Source organism: Takifugu rubripes, chromosome 18 (assembly GCF_901000725.2).
Source record: "Takifugu rubripes chromosome 18, fTakRub1.2, whole genome shotgun sequence".
NCBI lineage: Eukaryota > Metazoa > Chordata > Actinopteri > Tetraodontiformes > Tetraodontidae > Takifugu > Takifugu rubripes.
This window is the reverse complement of record NC_042302.1, coordinates 3,774,028-3,790,102: the sequence shown is the minus strand read 5'-3', so window position 1 is coordinate 3,790,102 and position 16,075 is coordinate 3,774,028. Positions and strand designations below refer to the sequence as shown.

The 16,075-nt window shown below is 45.3% G+C and overlaps 2 protein-coding genes and 1 long non-coding RNA gene across 3 annotated transcripts in view; 2 read left to right on the top strand and 1 right to left on the bottom strand.

The window, feature by feature from the left end:
- Positions 1-814: 814 nt before the first annotated feature.
- LOC101061890 (methionine aminopeptidase 2) lies at positions 815-5,392 on the top strand. The gene is made up of 11 exons (XM_003972702.3): positions 815-1,001; positions 2,078-2,176; positions 2,255-2,317; positions 2,776-2,878; positions 3,171-3,332; positions 3,438-3,619; positions 3,700-3,794; positions 3,873-3,969; positions 4,154-4,257; positions 4,338-4,453; positions 4,546-5,392. Exons 1-11 carry the CDS (start codon positions 857-859, stop codon positions 4,796-4,798), a joined length of 1,419 nt encoding a protein of 472 aa, XP_003972751.2. The 5' UTR covers positions 815-856; the 3' UTR covers positions 4,799-5,392.
- A 271-nt stretch (positions 5,393-5,663) lies between these two features.
- On the bottom strand, positions 5,664-11,221 carry usp44 (ubiquitin specific peptidase 44). Its single transcript, XM_011613259.2, has 6 exons — positions 11,122-11,221; positions 7,996-9,650; positions 7,713-7,911; positions 7,273-7,381; positions 6,931-7,181; positions 5,664-6,821 (listed from the first exon to the last, which is right to left on the bottom strand). Exons 2-6 carry the CDS (start codon positions 9,526-9,528, stop codon positions 6,697-6,699), a joined length of 2,217 nt encoding a protein of 738 aa, XP_011611561.1. The 5' UTR covers positions 9,529-9,650; positions 11,122-11,221; the 3' UTR covers positions 5,664-6,696.
- The window catches only part of LOC115246625 (uncharacterized), a 6,847-nt gene continuing 1,929 nt past the window's right edge, over positions 11,158-16,075 (top strand). The window contains exon 1 of the long non-coding RNA XR_003885736.1: positions 11,158-11,285. This is a non-coding gene — a long non-coding RNA (uncharacterized lncRNA). The remainder of the gene's footprint in view (positions 11,286-16,075) is intronic.

Below are 16,075 nucleotides of genomic sequence, written 5' to 3'. Positions count from 1 at the left end.
TGCATTTGTGACACGACAGCTGGTGTGTTCTTTTAAACTGTTTTTTTCCTTTGAAGGCTCCACAAGGTTCACCACTGGACTGAAGATGAACTATCTGAGTCCCCTATTTTGACATCAAAATGAGGCTTTGTCTTCTGCGTGGACCCGGAACACAGCAAAATTCGCCTCAATTAGCTTAGAAAATTACTTAAAAATAGTCACACGCAACTCTACTTGTTTTTACGTTCATTATTATAGCGCTGCCATCTAGTGGTCAATAATGTTACGGCCCAGGTTGTTTTGACAATACGAATTCCTAGGATTCTACGTTATTATTTATTTCTTGGTATAATTTTGCAGAGCGTATGGTATAATTACATGTGTTGATTCTGTGCTACGCGTATCGTCAATGCTTTTGTCAACTAAGCATGTGCAATGGTATTTTCAAGCTTAACCCCTATGATTCCGCTGATTCGGCACGTTTAAGGTTTTGGTGCATTTGCGGGCAATAGTTTAGTATAGTTCAAATTTTTAAAGCATGTAAAAGAAAAATCTAAATAAAATTGATTTAGTACCATATAGAAAATAAATGCATATTCAAGATGTATTGTTGTTTCACAGACAAATAATAATTCAATTCTGCGTAAAAAAAAATTCAAGTTATATCTGTTAAATATGTGGTGAAAACTGCATCATCGTAACACCGCTATTAAGTTATGTGTTAAAGATAATACATCCACTATGTAATCAAGTAAAATAACACGATAATCAACATTATGATGACAAGAAATTCAAAATAACGATGGTCCGTGAAAGCACAACCGTACGGAACACTCCCAAGATCCTTTGCGCTTCCTTTTCCAGCAGCGCTGCGATCATGGCGGACGTGGTTGCTGAGCGAGTAGCGGAGCAGAAAGCAGTCCTGAACGGGGAGGCTGAGGACAGAGAAGAGACTGACCCCGTTGAGGAGACTGGGAAGAAGAAGAAGAAAAAGAAGAAGAAGAGCAAGACTGCGACGGCAGGTGAAGTTGTCTCGGCCAGTTCCGTGCTAATAGGCTAGTAGAGCTAATGTTAACTTGTTAGAACAGTGTCTAGTTAGCACACGCTCCTTGGGCGAAGAGAGGAATTACCTTCAAAATAAACGATAAATAAACGTTAAAATCGGATGCCTGTGGAAAATATTCTCGTATATCTGCATAGGTGATAATATAGATGTGAATTTTTAGCTCAATGCAATACCATATTCTAATATGCAACCTTGAATCGGTTTTATAACATTTTCAAAAGCTTCAGTAGTGTGAATATTTCCCTAATACTGATCGCGATAGAAACCACATAATTACCCTAAAGAAACATGATAATCTGGGTAACACAGACGTAGAACCCATAGACATATGTGTTCCAACACATCACCTTTATTGAGCTGATGATCTTTAACTTACTGTATGTCAGCCCATAATAGCGGACTTTAATTGTGAAAGTCATGGCGGAAGTTGGTTGTGGGAGCATGTCGGACTTGATGCAGGTCTGTAGCCATGCGGGTTGGGGACAGTTGTGTTGCTGTTGCGTGTGTCAGGCCTCGGGGAAAACGCCGGGGTTTGGCTTGATCCAGTTCCAGGACGGTGACGTTCAAGACATTGCACACTCAAAGTAGTTTAATGTGTCTTTTGAAAGGAAAAAACTCAATAATTGCTCCTGCTGTATTAATTGTTGAGCCCGAACCAAGTTTTCCTGTTTCGTAATTACCTCTTTGCCATTATGTAAGAAACAATGCTTCAAATAAGAATTTAAATTCGATTGCATGGAAAATGGATATATATTTTTTTATTTTTTTTTATTTTTATTTTTTTACAACACAATGTGTAAACATAGTCTACTTCACAATTAATTATCATGTGTTATTTTTCATGATTTATGAAGGTGGAGATAAATGTAACAAGCCTTTTCCTTATGTTGATGATGCATAACAACACAAAAATGTGTCAGTTATGTAAACTCCAAATCCTAAATTCTCTTTGCACGTGTTGGGGTAAAGTCCCTATCGCTACATTGGAGTACATGGTCATAATTTAATCTTCTTCTGTTACTGTTAATCTAGATGTTGCCGGCAACGAAGGAGAGGCTGATGAAGTTCCCAAAGTGTCTAAACAGCTTGAGAAGCAGGTGATAGAAGATAAAGAGGAGGATGGCGAGGAAGGTTAGAGACTGGCACCACCACTGAAATAAGGTTGAAGTGAAAGTCAATATTTTAAGGGCTGCATTTTCATGGGTACAGATGGTGATGACGGGGAAAATGCATCAGGGAAAAAGAAGAAGAAGAAGAAAAAGAAGAAAGGACGTAAGTTGATAATGAAGCGTCATTATATTGTCTCCAATCACCACATTTCTGTCAGCATGCCTTTATGAAGTCACTAATGCTATCAATTTGTTTTAACAATGAGATGGATTGTGGAGGTAAATTTGAATTAAAATACTGTTTAAAAAGCAGTTTAAAGGTCTTTTTAGCATGTACTATATGCAGACTACAGTTTACCGGTAAAGTATGACTGTCACTGTTTGGCCTGTATTTAATTATACACCACCTCTTCAGAGAGGATGCTCGGTGGTTACGAATTGGTAAAGATCTTAGAAACATTTACACCACTTATCGTGCATACAAACCCAATGGCTTGTATTACTTTGGGAGGTTAAAAGATGTTAAGACTCATACAGTCATAAATCCACGCTCAGCTGGAGTGAAATGGTTGTTTTTGCATAATTGTTGTTGGCAATTTATGATTTTTTTCATGCTTTTAGCCAAATCTCAGACTGATCCACCATCTGTGCCAATCTGTGAGCTCTACTCAAGTGGAACCTTCCCCATCGGACAGGAGTGTGAATACCCCGTTTTACAGGACGGGTAAGATGGAAAACACATCTGTACTCTTCCTTAAGTCTGTTGAAATAACAAATTATTCTGTTGCTGTACACACGCTAGGTGTTTTTTGTTCTTACTGCTTTTACTGTTCAAACTCTAAAAGTAGCTGCATGTAGATTATCTTGATAACCCTGACCAGATGAGATGTAAACTCAGTTCCTGCTGTCGTATGTTTACATTCCCTTTTGATACACGAGAACTGTTTTTTTTTTAATCTTAAACTGTCCACGCTATTAAAAAAACTCTGATATTAATAAGAATAATGTCCTTCAAGCCGCAGTGCAGTGTGGCGAATGACCAATGAGGAGAGACGGGCGCTGGACAGAGCCAACGAGGAGATGTGGAATGATTTCAGACAGGCGGCTGAGGCCCACAGACAGGTCCGGCAGCACGTCCGCAGCTTCATCAAACCTGGTCTGACCATGATTGACATCTGGTGGGGCTTGACAACATTAATAATCCTGCATATTTGATGTTATTGTTTGATTAGGCTCAGCAAACGTTCTCTGATTAATGTAGTTAATGTCATTCGTCTTTCAAGTGAGCGATTGGAAAACTGTTCTCGTAAGCTGATAAAGGAGAATGGGCTGAACGCCGGCCTGGCCTTCCCTACTGGCTGCTCCCTCAACCACTGTGCTGCCCACTACACTCCTAATGCTGGGGACACCACGGTCCTACAGTACGATGATGTCTGCAAGATCGACTTTGGAACACACATCAACGGTATGTTGCGAAAGAACGTCAAATTAGATGGGGCTTGGCTCTGGACAGGTGGGAATGTGTCTTTCTGGGTGTGTTTGCAGGACGAATCATCGACTGTGCCTTCACCGTCACATTTAACCCAAAGTACGACAAGCTGCTGGAGGCTGTGAGAGAAGCCACCAACACTGGAATCAGGGTATGGTCGTAACACCCTACCACATCCCTCTGATGTCCTGTTGTGGCTGAAGGGTTTGATTTCCCATTTGTCCTGCAGAACGCTGGCATTGATGTGCGTCTGTGTGACATTGGAGAGGCAATTCAGGAGGTGATGGAGTCCTATGAGGTTGAGCTTGATGGCAAAACCTACCAAGGTGAGCTCATCTGATTATTTATTCTAGCATTAGTATCAGTCAGATCGCTCGCGCTAATAAGCTAAAAGAGTTGTCTGACACACAGGAAGCAGGTTAGCACTGAAGGTGTTCACTTGAGGTTTTTGGGGAAGCTGAAAGATTTATAGTTTCCCAAAATATTTCTGCATCTGTCGTTTCTCTGCAGTGAAGCCGATCAGAAACCTGAACGGTCACTCAATCGGCCAGTACAGAATACACGCAGGCAAGACCGTGCCTATCGTTAAAGGAGGAGAAGCTACGAGAATGGAGGCGAGTTTTTCTCACCTCCCCAAGTCGTTTAATTAAACTCTCGTGTTTTTGTTATTACAACGTATGTTTCCTCGTTACAGGAGGGAGAAGTTTACGCCATTGAGACTTTTGGCAGCACAGGTAAAGGTGTGGTCCACGACGACATGGAATGTTCCCACTATATGAAGAACTTTGACGTGGGTCACGTCCCCATCAGGTGAGTCGGCGTTGCATGGTACAGTTAGATTTGCATTCCCTGCATTGGGGTTTATTCCATTTTTATTTTTATTTTTTAAATCTCTCTTCCAGGCTGCCCAGAGCTAAGCACCTGCTGAACGTCATCAATGAGAATTTCGGCACGTTGGCGTTCTGCCGACGCTGGCTGGACCGCCTGGGTGAGAGCAAGTACCTGATGGCTTTGAAGAACCTGTGCGACCTGGGCATCGTGGACCCCTACCCCCCACTTTGCGACAGCAAGGGCTGCTACACGGCTCAGTTCGAACACACCATCCTGCTCAGGCCCACCTGCAAGGAGGTGGTGAGCCGCGGAGACGACTACTGACACCCCACCCTGTAACAACATACAACTGCAGACCCTGTTGGCAGCACTTCCTCCAGAGGGGCGGCAATGGGGGGGATGCTCCTCTACCCACAATGCAACACTTGCAGCTTTTCAGGAACGAGGACCGGCTTGTTTGCGACCATCATTCAGCTAAAGAAGTGGGGAGTGTCACACGGACTTCCTTTTACACATAAAAAATGGTTTAACTTCTGCTGGATCCATTTTTAAAGAGATGGTGAATGTGGGAAAAGCCTTTTCACCTTCATTACATTTAAAAGACTCTTTGGTCCCTTTGAGTAATCGAGCGCTTTAATTTAAGCACAACTGCTACGAGTAGCTTAAAGACGTGTGCAGATAGTGCATACGTGCACGGTTCCTAACGTAGAGCTTTTGGGGGGTGGTATCCTCGTATGCATCTGCAGCTGTATGTTTGGCTTGTTCCCACGGGAGGGAACTTTGCACTCTGGCGCTCATCATTTCTTCGATATTGGTCAGATATCTTTAGAATGGTCGCCGCCACTGTACAATGCTTTGTTTTGAACTTCCCCGATTTTTTTTGTAAGGAAAGAGAAATTAAAAGGATTTTGCTCTTTGTGGGTCGACTGTTCACTGTAGAGCAAAAGGATTTGAACCCCTGTGAATCAGGGGGATCGACTCAACACAAGCGTGTGGGTGGAGCTTCGTTCATGCTCTCCTGTGATTGGCTGCACAAAATAAGACAAGGTTTTGTAGAAAAATGAAAAAATAATCTCATTTATTGAGGTAATTCTCTAAAAAAAATGAGGTAAAAATTTGCATAGTATAACGTCCATAATTTTACACATGCGCGCATACACACACACACACACACTCATCTGGAAAAGTAACCAAAATGCCAACAATAAAGTCTGAAAAATACAGGAAACATGGTTGAGGTGAACAATACTTTAAACAATCAACTGATAAATACAACCTTCTGTATCCACAGCAGATAATGATGGTATGTACCAGTAAAGTACATACTTTACATACTGTGGGAGGACAGAGATTCCTTTTGGATCTGCTGCTGGTGTTTGAACAGTCAGGGGTCGTATAAAAATGAAAATGGCACCTTTAAAACCTCTGAATAGGATCGTATAAAAAAAAATACATTCAGAACAAATGCTGGTTTTGCATTTGCCAACGCTGTATAAAAATATGATTTTTGAACAAAAGGGCACTTCTCTAGTACAAAAGTATGGTTCCGTGTGTGGAGAGGATTACATTCCTAAGCACAGAGGGCAGTCGATAAAAAATACAAAAAGGAAGTTTGGTCCCCTTCTTTGTGGTAAAGGGAGGAGAATTAGAAAAAACTGTCCCTCGTATGTTGAAACACTTCAGATGCTTTGGCTTGATGATTCCGGGCAGACGCAGAATGAGTTCACGGTGGAAGGAAAAATCAAGATGAACCAGCGAATGCAGCAGGAAAGTGTCTAGACAATAACCTGTCGAACACGGGGAGGGCGTTCGTGAGTGAATGACACACCTACATCCAGTTTCCGTGACAACTATCTAAAGTGACTTATCTTAAAACAGCATTTACAATCGACCAGAAGCCTCCGCCCTCGGGCTGGCAGATGACAGATTACCCCTGCCTGAGCGTCCTGTCAGATCAGATACTCTTTATAAAACAACTATACACAGATCAATCACCATTAGTCTCTTCTTAAAAACTACCTACATATAAACACCATGTACAAGATTAAAGTTTTCAAAGCAGAACCGAGTGTTAGGAGTCCGTACTTTTCTTTTTTTTTTACAAAAATAGACAAGGGAGGAGGAAGCGAGCCATCCTCCCAGGATATATAATGCCCACTGAAAGAGAGGGGAGTGACAGGCGGGATGTGCAGATATCTCGGAGCAGGGGCTTCGAGGTGGTCCTATAGTGGCCGGTCTTTATCCTGAGGTACTCGCTGGGTGTAGAAGAGGATGTAGGCCTGGGCGCGACACACCTCCTCCACTGAGCACACGTTCAGCTTGGAGTCGTTACAGTGAACCCAGAAACCTGAGGGAGAGCGCGGCGATGCCAGTCAAAATGGCCCAAAGCATCCACAAACAACAACAAAAAGACCCGATACGGTTCTTCAAAGTACGCCAACGGCCTCTTTACTCACCGCCCTCTGTGTTGTAGCAGTACGAGGTGTAGTGGCCCGAACCGAAGCCTTTCCCGTGGTGCATCACCACAGCGGAAAGGTCGTAGAGGAAGTGTTTGTGGTGCGGCGAGCCTGCCGAGACGGGGCTGCTGGGACTGGAGCAGGACAGATCTTTGGGTGAGGGCTCCTGGTAGCAGTAGGGCTCCACGTCGAGGAGCTGGTCGAAGCTGACGTGAACTCCGATCTTCTCCCGATGGTTCCGCCCCGACCACCTGAGCAATGACCACCAGAGGGAGGCGGCTGGTAAGCTTTGCTGTCGGAATTGACCTCAGTGTTCTTAAAACCTGCTGTGTAAAGTCCTACCTGAAGCGTTTGAGGTGGAGCCGCAGCACCTGAGGAAGTTTGTGAACCATGAGCCGTTTTTGTGCTTCTGTCAGGAGGACCGATTTTGAGGTGGTCCGGCGTCGTGCAGCTGTGGACAACAGGGAGGAGTTACTGTGCGTTTTAAGTTCTGAGGAATGTTTGTTTCCTGCTTCAACTCTGCAGTTACCAAGAAGTGAGGGCGACTCGACAAAGCATCTGCACCGAGTTAATTTCCACCGGTCCTGATTAAAATCTAAATGGCTTCCTTTTAAAGCGACCACTTCATGACCACAGATGTTCCTTACCAGGAACCTCTTACGCAGCTCGCCACAATTATCGCAGAAGGATTGCACAATCTTTCCACGCTCTTTGTTGACGCTGCAAACCTCAGATAGCAACCGTGCTCACTGTCGGATACACGTGCGGGGCGTTTAACTCACAGTTGCAGTGGTCACATGCGTAGATGTTCCCCTCCAGTGCTTCAGTCTCTGTGAACTTGGCCAGCATTTCTGTTAAATGGCACGAAGTCTGAGCGGCCGACTCCCTGCTGTTGCTGTGGTAACGCTCTGGGAATTCCAGGGACAGATCCCAGAAGGGCTCCACGGTGTTGGAGCGATGGCCGCAGGCCAGACACGTCACCTGCCCACACAAATCCAGAAATCCCTTTCCTCATACGCTGTAATTAACCTCTAAAAACAGGTGCTTGGTGCACACGTGGCCTACCTGGCTGAGAAGCTGACCGTGGAAGATGGTGTTGACCACGCTGAGCACCTGCTTGATGAGACGTTTCTGGGTCTGGGGGACTCCGGTGGTGGTGGTGTGCTTGCCAGCGCTCTCCAGTTCGTGCTGCACCTTATCCAGCAGCTCGCACAGGAACTCCTGCGCGTCCTGCTGAGCGTAGCCCCTAAAGGCTGGGATCAACTGCCACACCGAGTGCAGCATGGCGAAAGGCGAAACCAGCGCCCACTTGCCGGACCACATGACCTGGAACAAGGTGTGCAGCTCGTGGCAGAGGGAGATGTGCTCCGAGCTCGGCTCTTTGGGTTGGATCAGCTCCATGCTGCGGCCCCGGGACGCGCCACCACTCAGCCCTGACCCAGACCCCGAGCTGCTCTGGAACCCCTTCCTCTGAGTGAGGGACAAATGGGAGATCTTCCCCACCAGTTGTCCCTGGACGGCGGATGCCAGTAGCTCTAGCGCCTGGGTGAGATCCAGGCGCAGGAAACACTCCCTGAAGACGTGCAGGTGACTCAACACTTGCAAAATGGAGTTCATATAACAGGTGTTGCCTAAATTTCTCAATCCGGTCACGCCTGGAGTAACCGTGGGACGCCGCTTAAAGGGTGAGCCCCCCTGTTCTGTGCGCTGCTTGCGACGGCCAGGTGTTTGGGCACGTTGAGGGGTCGCTGAGGGTGTTTTGGGCTTAGCTTTGACTGTAGAACTTTTCTGGGACTTAAGAATGGGCTGTTTTTTCGTTCGTCCAACTGTTTTGGGTGTTAGGGTGATACGAGGCGTGCGAGTGACAGATGGCTTCACAGTTTTGGGCCGTTTGTGAACCCTCTGAGGTGGCGCGGCGACTGCAGCATCTGCACCTCTCTGGTTTTTCCGACGCAGCCGGCGACTTTTCCTGAGAGGGGCGTTTTCCAGCTCTTCCTGCAATTGCCTTTTCAGAGCCCTCCTCCTCTCCCTTGCCTCCCGTTTCGATTCTTCCTCTTCCTCCCGCTTTCTCTCTTCCTCCTCCCTCCTTCTCCCACAATCGGTCAGTCCAAACCAGAAGCGAAACACCCGTCCCATAAGCGTCCTACGCCGGTGCCAAAGTGCGGTAAACATCCTGTCCTCGTCTCTAAGCTGCGACTCACGGGCCCCGGATGGCATGACAGCATCGGGCGCTGCGCTAGCAGAGCGAAGGGTTCGCCCGCTGCGGGTGGTAACCTCATATCTCTGGCTCTGGATGGCGCTAAGCGTACTACGGAGGAGCTTCAAGTCACCAGTGGCATTATCATTTAGGACATAATCGTCGCACAAATAACAAAAAACGTACAATTCATTAACCTCGATGGCCAAAGGGTGGCGCTGCTGTTGAAAATGTTGCAGCGCGTGCTCCTCAATGTAGCGGCCACACGCCACGTGAGAGCAGCTCAAGCAGGCCCAGATAGACTCGGACGTGTTGCAGTCCACGCAGTGCCACTTTTGGGGGTTGAGGATGGAGTGGTCTGAGGCCAGCCTCAGCCGCCCAACATGCTTACACCTGTCCATTCCACACGCCTGCCGGCCGAGCTGGCTAGAACTGATCGCAGGTGTTCACTCTACACTGCTTCATATCACCAGGGTGGCCATGCTGAGTGGACAAACGGGACCCTTCCAAGGCATGGCTGTTTCTGGAGAGGGAAGAACAAACAGGATTATTAAGAAAATCTATAAAAGCACCGCCTTAAAGGACAATCTCTTTATGTAGGCAAACTTTACGATTAACCTTTGTATCATAATGACGTGATCGTTTCCTTGATAAACAAGCATGTGCAATGCAAGCGTGCTATAACAGGCCACGAGTAACAGGCAGCCCGATAAATACAGCTGCTGCATTCCGAGATGCAGACACTTCCAATAAAAACTTGCACAACAAGCACAACTTGAAAATTATGTGAGGCCGTGAGACAAAAACCAGGGTGACAATAAAGGAATGAAACACCTTCTCTCTAAAATGCTACCACACACGGAAAGATGTAGACAAGCAACAGCATTTGCAATGTTGTGCAGCTTCAAAAGCTGCATAAAACAAGGGAGAGTTGCTGAATGATTTATGCTTTGATTAAAACCTGAGATCCAGTAATGAGTCTCAACCCACTGAACATCTCAAGGCTCTTTGCAGGAAGCCTTTTTAATTTAAACGAGCTCAGTGTTGGTGGTAGTGGGGGTGTTTGTTTATGAGTAACACAATAGTCGTGGGCATTAGGTCATAGCACAATAAGGGCTGAGATAAACAGGAATATGCACCAAATGTGTCGTGTATAGATCTATCTTTATGGACGTGTTTTTTAAAAAAAACGATATAATAGAAGCAATAAACAGAATGAGGAAAACGTGGCACGATACAGTCACTCATCAATCAAGTTAACGACAATAAAAATTGTAATATCTCAACAGTAATTTGAGATATTGAGAGCCGGACGTCCAGCAGATTTTTATGGCTTTTTAGCTACAAGAACGCCACGATTTTGCTTTATAAAGTTTTGCAATACTTAAGCGCGCTTTGCCCAATTCGTCCTTGTGACGCCAGAAAAGTTCGCCATGCTTAAACCCCAGGTACGTACGCGGCAACACAATCAGAAATCACCTCATCTTTTAACAAACTATATGAAACAAGAACCACAATAAAGATTCTCAAAAGAAACTAACGACTACAGACTATTGCTAATGCTAGCTACCAGGACACCGTTAGCAAGCACTTGATACGGCTAACTAGAAATACTGATCATCCTCAATTGCCTTTTCAACCATAACCAAACCTTATAAAATATGTGTCAAAATAGCCAAGCATAGCATCACATCAGTCGATCCACCAAAACACAGTTTGTAGCGGGTATGTCTTAATTAATGTATTTATTGAGGAGATTAGTGATCCACTGTGCCCCGCTAACACTAGCCTAGCATGCTAGTTAGCATTAGGCTGACAGACTAACTCCAATAATCCCAACAAATTCACGCGTGAGCCGGGGTTAGCGCACAGAACCCGGCGCGGCATTCAACCCGACGCGCAGCTGGGCTTGAATGAAAAGGGGCACCTTCGTGTCGCAGACAGGTGCGCGTTTATTGAGAATGTGGACAAATGCGAAAGAAAAAAGAGCATACCGGGGTCTCCTTCACGGCAGCAGCTCTTCTGTTTGCGAAACATTCGCCATCTTGTCAGCCGTCGCGTGGTGTCGGCTCGAGCGCCTCCTCGAGCCGTGACGTTTGTTGTTGTTGATGATGATGAAGGTGACGGCGACGATGACGATGACGGCAGCAAGGCGAAGGTAAATTCTTCCCTCACAAAATCTTCGTGACGTTATTATTTCCACGTTTCAGGCTCAGATAGGCATTTATTTCATGAAACAATGTCGGACATTTTATTGTAATTTGGTAAAAATGATGGTTCCTGTTCGAGTCTGAGGTCTTTGTTTTTATGTACGTGTCATCAAAGCGTTGTCAAAGTGTTAAAAAAAAAAGAAACTGTCAAAAAGATCCTGAAACAGGTAAAAACAAAACCACAGACGTGGAAACTAATTGAAACGATGCAATGTTGTACCACTAGAGGGCGGTGTCGCCCCATTTACGCCGCCGGCTCTCTCAATTTCGCTTTTCGTGATAAAAATAAAACAAATAAAAATACAACGCTAACATCTGAACGTATATATTTGTCTTGGCAGTGATGCCATGAATCCAATTACATGTGAGCGCAACAGAATAATTCAGTAATCAGCTTTTTCCCCCCACATGCTGGAACTGCTTTGTTTACTTTTTGGCAATATTGTCTTAAAAGCCTCCCCCATTTGCCCCCACACTGCATGCTGGTTAATAGGGGGCTATTGAACTCACCTCGTAGATCCTATTGTTTTCTTCCCGACACCCCTAAAGATCATCTCTGTTTGAAAAGATCGAGTGATGCCAAAAGTCTCCGTGTGGGAAGAAAAGGGAGAAACAGAGGAAAACCCAGTGTGTGAAGCCGATTTCCCATACCTCAGCAACACTAAATACGGCAGGCTTGGATATATAATTACTGTATTGGTGTTATTATATTACTTGTGAATCCTTGTAAAAGAATTAAAACTATTTTTCCTCAGGCTGGCATCTCTGTGAGAATAAAGGGAGGTGATTTTCATTGCCCGAAGGAGGGCTTTTAATCTTAACACACGCACCCTGACTGCATGTGAAGAATCCCTCTCATGTTCTGATTAGTGGGGAAGTGATCCATACAAGCCTGTTTAAACCCCCCTTGAACACAGAGAGTGGGCTAATACAGTAGGTGTGTGTGTCGGCACTCTGTGTGTGAGTGTGTGTGAGTATGAGAGAGATTAAGGGGCGTTGTGAGTGACTTAAAGGAAGAGGTATGTGTTGATGTGCCATGCGATGCTTGTGAATCACCTCTAATGTTTTTCTCCCTCCATGTCCCTGGGCTTTGGTGCCGTCATGTCCACACATGCTAAGTCTCCCTCCCTGTCTTTTTATTTTTTTTTCACTCCGCACTCTCTCCCATGAACGCTCACATTTTAATGATACAGTACTTCAGAGAGCCCTTTGTTGACTCAAAAGCTTCTGTATTTAAAGCTCTTTTAACTTTTTTTTCCAGAGGGTTTCATTTCCATACAGTTTGTGCATTCAGGCTTTTACGGCGTTCGCTGCCATTTACAGTCGCTTTTCCCTCTCAAACTGTTGTAGAATTTAAACAAGCCAATATACATCCCAGCATTCAACAGTAAAGAGAGAAAGGTTGTTAGAACTTAAAGAGACAACTATGTTTCCTGGGAGCTGGTGGAAATTAAACAGAGAATGCTGCAAACACACCATGCAGAAGGCCTCTGTGAGGTAACGCGCCACCTAGTGGACGAAGTTAGCATGTGCAAAATAATAAATCTGACACTAAACCCAAAGTTACAGTATACCTGCATTAATTTAATCAAATATTTTAACATTGTAAGTGAACACTAGTCACTTGCCCCCCAATCACTTAATTTTCTATTCATTTAGAGTGTCACACTAAATGTGGCTGTTAGTAACTGATAGTAAAACAGTAAGTTAAATGGTTGGTTACAGTGGGATGTTTGTGTATTTGGTCAGGTTTTAGTTTAGGTTTGTTATACATATGACACCATTGTATTAAATTACTACTGAAAAGCAGAAACCTGTAAGGGAAGGGAGGTTATAGAAAGGATGGATGGATGGATGAAGGGCAGAATTCCCAGAGGAGCATGGTGTACCTGTCCATACAGCACATGTATGAGAGCGATAGCAGACACCTCCCTGTTTTGGCTCTAAAATTGATATATACATCTTTTACCTCAAATTTTACAAAACAAGTCGCTGAGCGAGTCATGGAGTATCAGCCTTGTACAAAATGTGAAATATGAACTTTGGCCGCTCCGCTTGGTGTGTTTGGTTCCTTTTTTGACGTTGTGTTAATGCTTAGCTAAAGTAGCTGCTGGCGATATCTTCAGATCCACTGTACAGGATCACGAGAGTTGATGACCTGATCTGGCTGGTGTTGAAAAAAAGTTAAAAGATTTCCTCCCAGCCAATTATAGAAACTTGACACACATCGCACGGCGGAACAAGAAAAAAGCATACATCCGATTTTTCCTTTAAATTGGGAATCTAAAACGCAATATTGACTCCAGTTTAGTCCTCGTAAGAATGGAAAGTCACGGAGCCGGAGAAAACATCCCTGCGACCTGTTTTTCCCTGAAGGTTGTTTGATAATCGGAGTGAAAGGAAGCCACTTCTTTCATGGTGGTGTGAACGCAGCTGGATACGCTGTTGGTTTTGCGGAGGGTGAAAACACAGGTGCTGGTGAGGGTGGCGGAAATGCTTCACAGCCTGTAAACAAAAACGCGGCTCCTGTAATTTCTGGGCCGCGCGGCCTGTCTGCTCCGCGTGTCGCCTCTGCAGGCCAGACGGCTTCTGCGGTTTAATCTGCTTCGTACAGGCGGCCCTGACATGTCATGCGTGCCTCCTTCCGAGCCGCTTGCGTCTGTTGTCGTGTTGATATGTGGGCTGCTTCATAACGACGCGATGACATCAGCTGGTTGTCTGCTGTATAATAATCAGCGCTGGTGTCTGTATCGCTGCGCCGTGTCAACATCCACCGCCCTGTTCTGGCTTGTTCTGATGCTCGACGGGAACGGAAACATTCCCGATCCATGTCTGAGGGCACGCGTTCGGGACGGAGCTTTACATTTTCGTTTTTCTTCTAAATCTTTGCGTTTCCGTCGGCAACAGAGCCCAAGCGAAATTGATTGGGTTGTCGGTCACAGAAGTTGCACCTGAATATGACAAAAATCTGACAGGTTCCCTGACTTTTAGTTATGGTCCGGAGTCTGGATCCCGATCAGCATCTGATGGTTTTAAGGGAGTTCCCGAAACTCGGCGTGGATTTGAATGAAATAGAATCTGCTTTGCGATCTAGATGTTTGGGTTCCTAGATTAGGATCACGTTCTGGATCTGTGTCAGTTTGTGTGCTCGTTCCGGTTTAACTCCCATATATCTCCGAATGCTTGGCATTCTTTTGGGGCGAATCCTGATCCACATATTATCTGGATCAGCCTTCCAGACTCTGGATTCTAGTATAATTCCAAAATATTTGCATGGATCTGAATACAAATTTGGCCCCTGCGTGACCTGAGCATGACCTACCCAAATTTGTTGTTGTGATCCAACTGTGGATGTGGATTCTGGATCAGGATGGGTTGAAAAATTAGGACATACAAGCTGATGAAAATGTGTGCAGGTATTCGATCACATGCTATTTTCCCCGTTATTGAATCACAGCTGATGGGATAATGCTGAGCACATGACACACCTTATCCTGTCCACTCTAGCCCTCTTTGGGCTCGCTGGGGGCTGATACAGCCATGTGACACCCATTTCAGGCCACTTTTGGGAGTGTCTTCCTGAAGAGGTGCATTGTGGCTCCCAAAGAGAGGGGAGGAGAAGGTGGGGAGGTTATTGTCCCCGAGCCTGCGGGAACGGCTAGCACTCCGAGGCCAGTAGCAACAAAAGAATGCTGACAGGACAAAGACCATAACTCCATTCTATAGCAACACAAGTGGGGTATTGTGCTCATACAGACACGCATACATACACACGTTTGACATTACTACAATGATGCACACACATAAAGTATACCAGGTCAAATTATGCATGTGTGTGAGTATGCCAAACCCTCATTCATCAACAAGTTTCCCACAGCATGCGACCCCACCCCACGCCCCACAGGACATCTCCATCACAGCCTGAGAATAGCCCGTCAATCAAAGGACAATGACTGCGCGAGCAAGAAAGAAGGACCCCAAAAAGAGAGATAGAGAGACGGATACAGACTGACGCGGAGTTTGGGCCTCCATCAAGGCCACTCATCGCTGCACGAACACCTCCTTCTAAACCAAACCTGAGCAGTAACACAAAGCAGTCAGTGAAGGTTCAGTGAAAATGCCACCATAAAATGGACTTATAAGAATAAATAGTGATTATTACTGAATTAGCTGCAGTTATGGGTGCCCCTGCTGTCATAAAGTGACTAATAACCTTTCAGAATAGCACCGCTTCCCATCCTACCCCCCTTATCTTTGCATCGCAGCGAACAACATGACAGATCCAGGTGTAAAAGAGGCAGAAGGTCCCATCACTCCACAAGAGTCTCACTGTGAAGTGCCAGTTGTGCTGTGATCCACCTGTCAAGAACACACTTCCACGTGGCTCTTAAATCACCATTAGCCCTCATTGGCCGTCATGCCTTTCGGACAGTTTGATGTTTTTACAAAATCGGTTGCTTGCATAGCAGCCATCTGACTTCAGACACCGCGTAGCCCAAACATCCTCGCACATGTTTGCAGCCCAGCTATTTAGCGATATGCAGCTCTGCCCAGTTGCTCCAGAGGATGCTGAGCAACACCATGTGACCACCTCTTATTTATTAGAAATTCTTCACATAGCTAACCACTGCAAACTTAAAACGATGCCTCCAATGTTGTTTAATAATGGATGTTTTATACAAAGTGGACTGTATGTCCATAAGTTCAGTGCTTTGTTACTGGCACTTCCCCCAGTCAC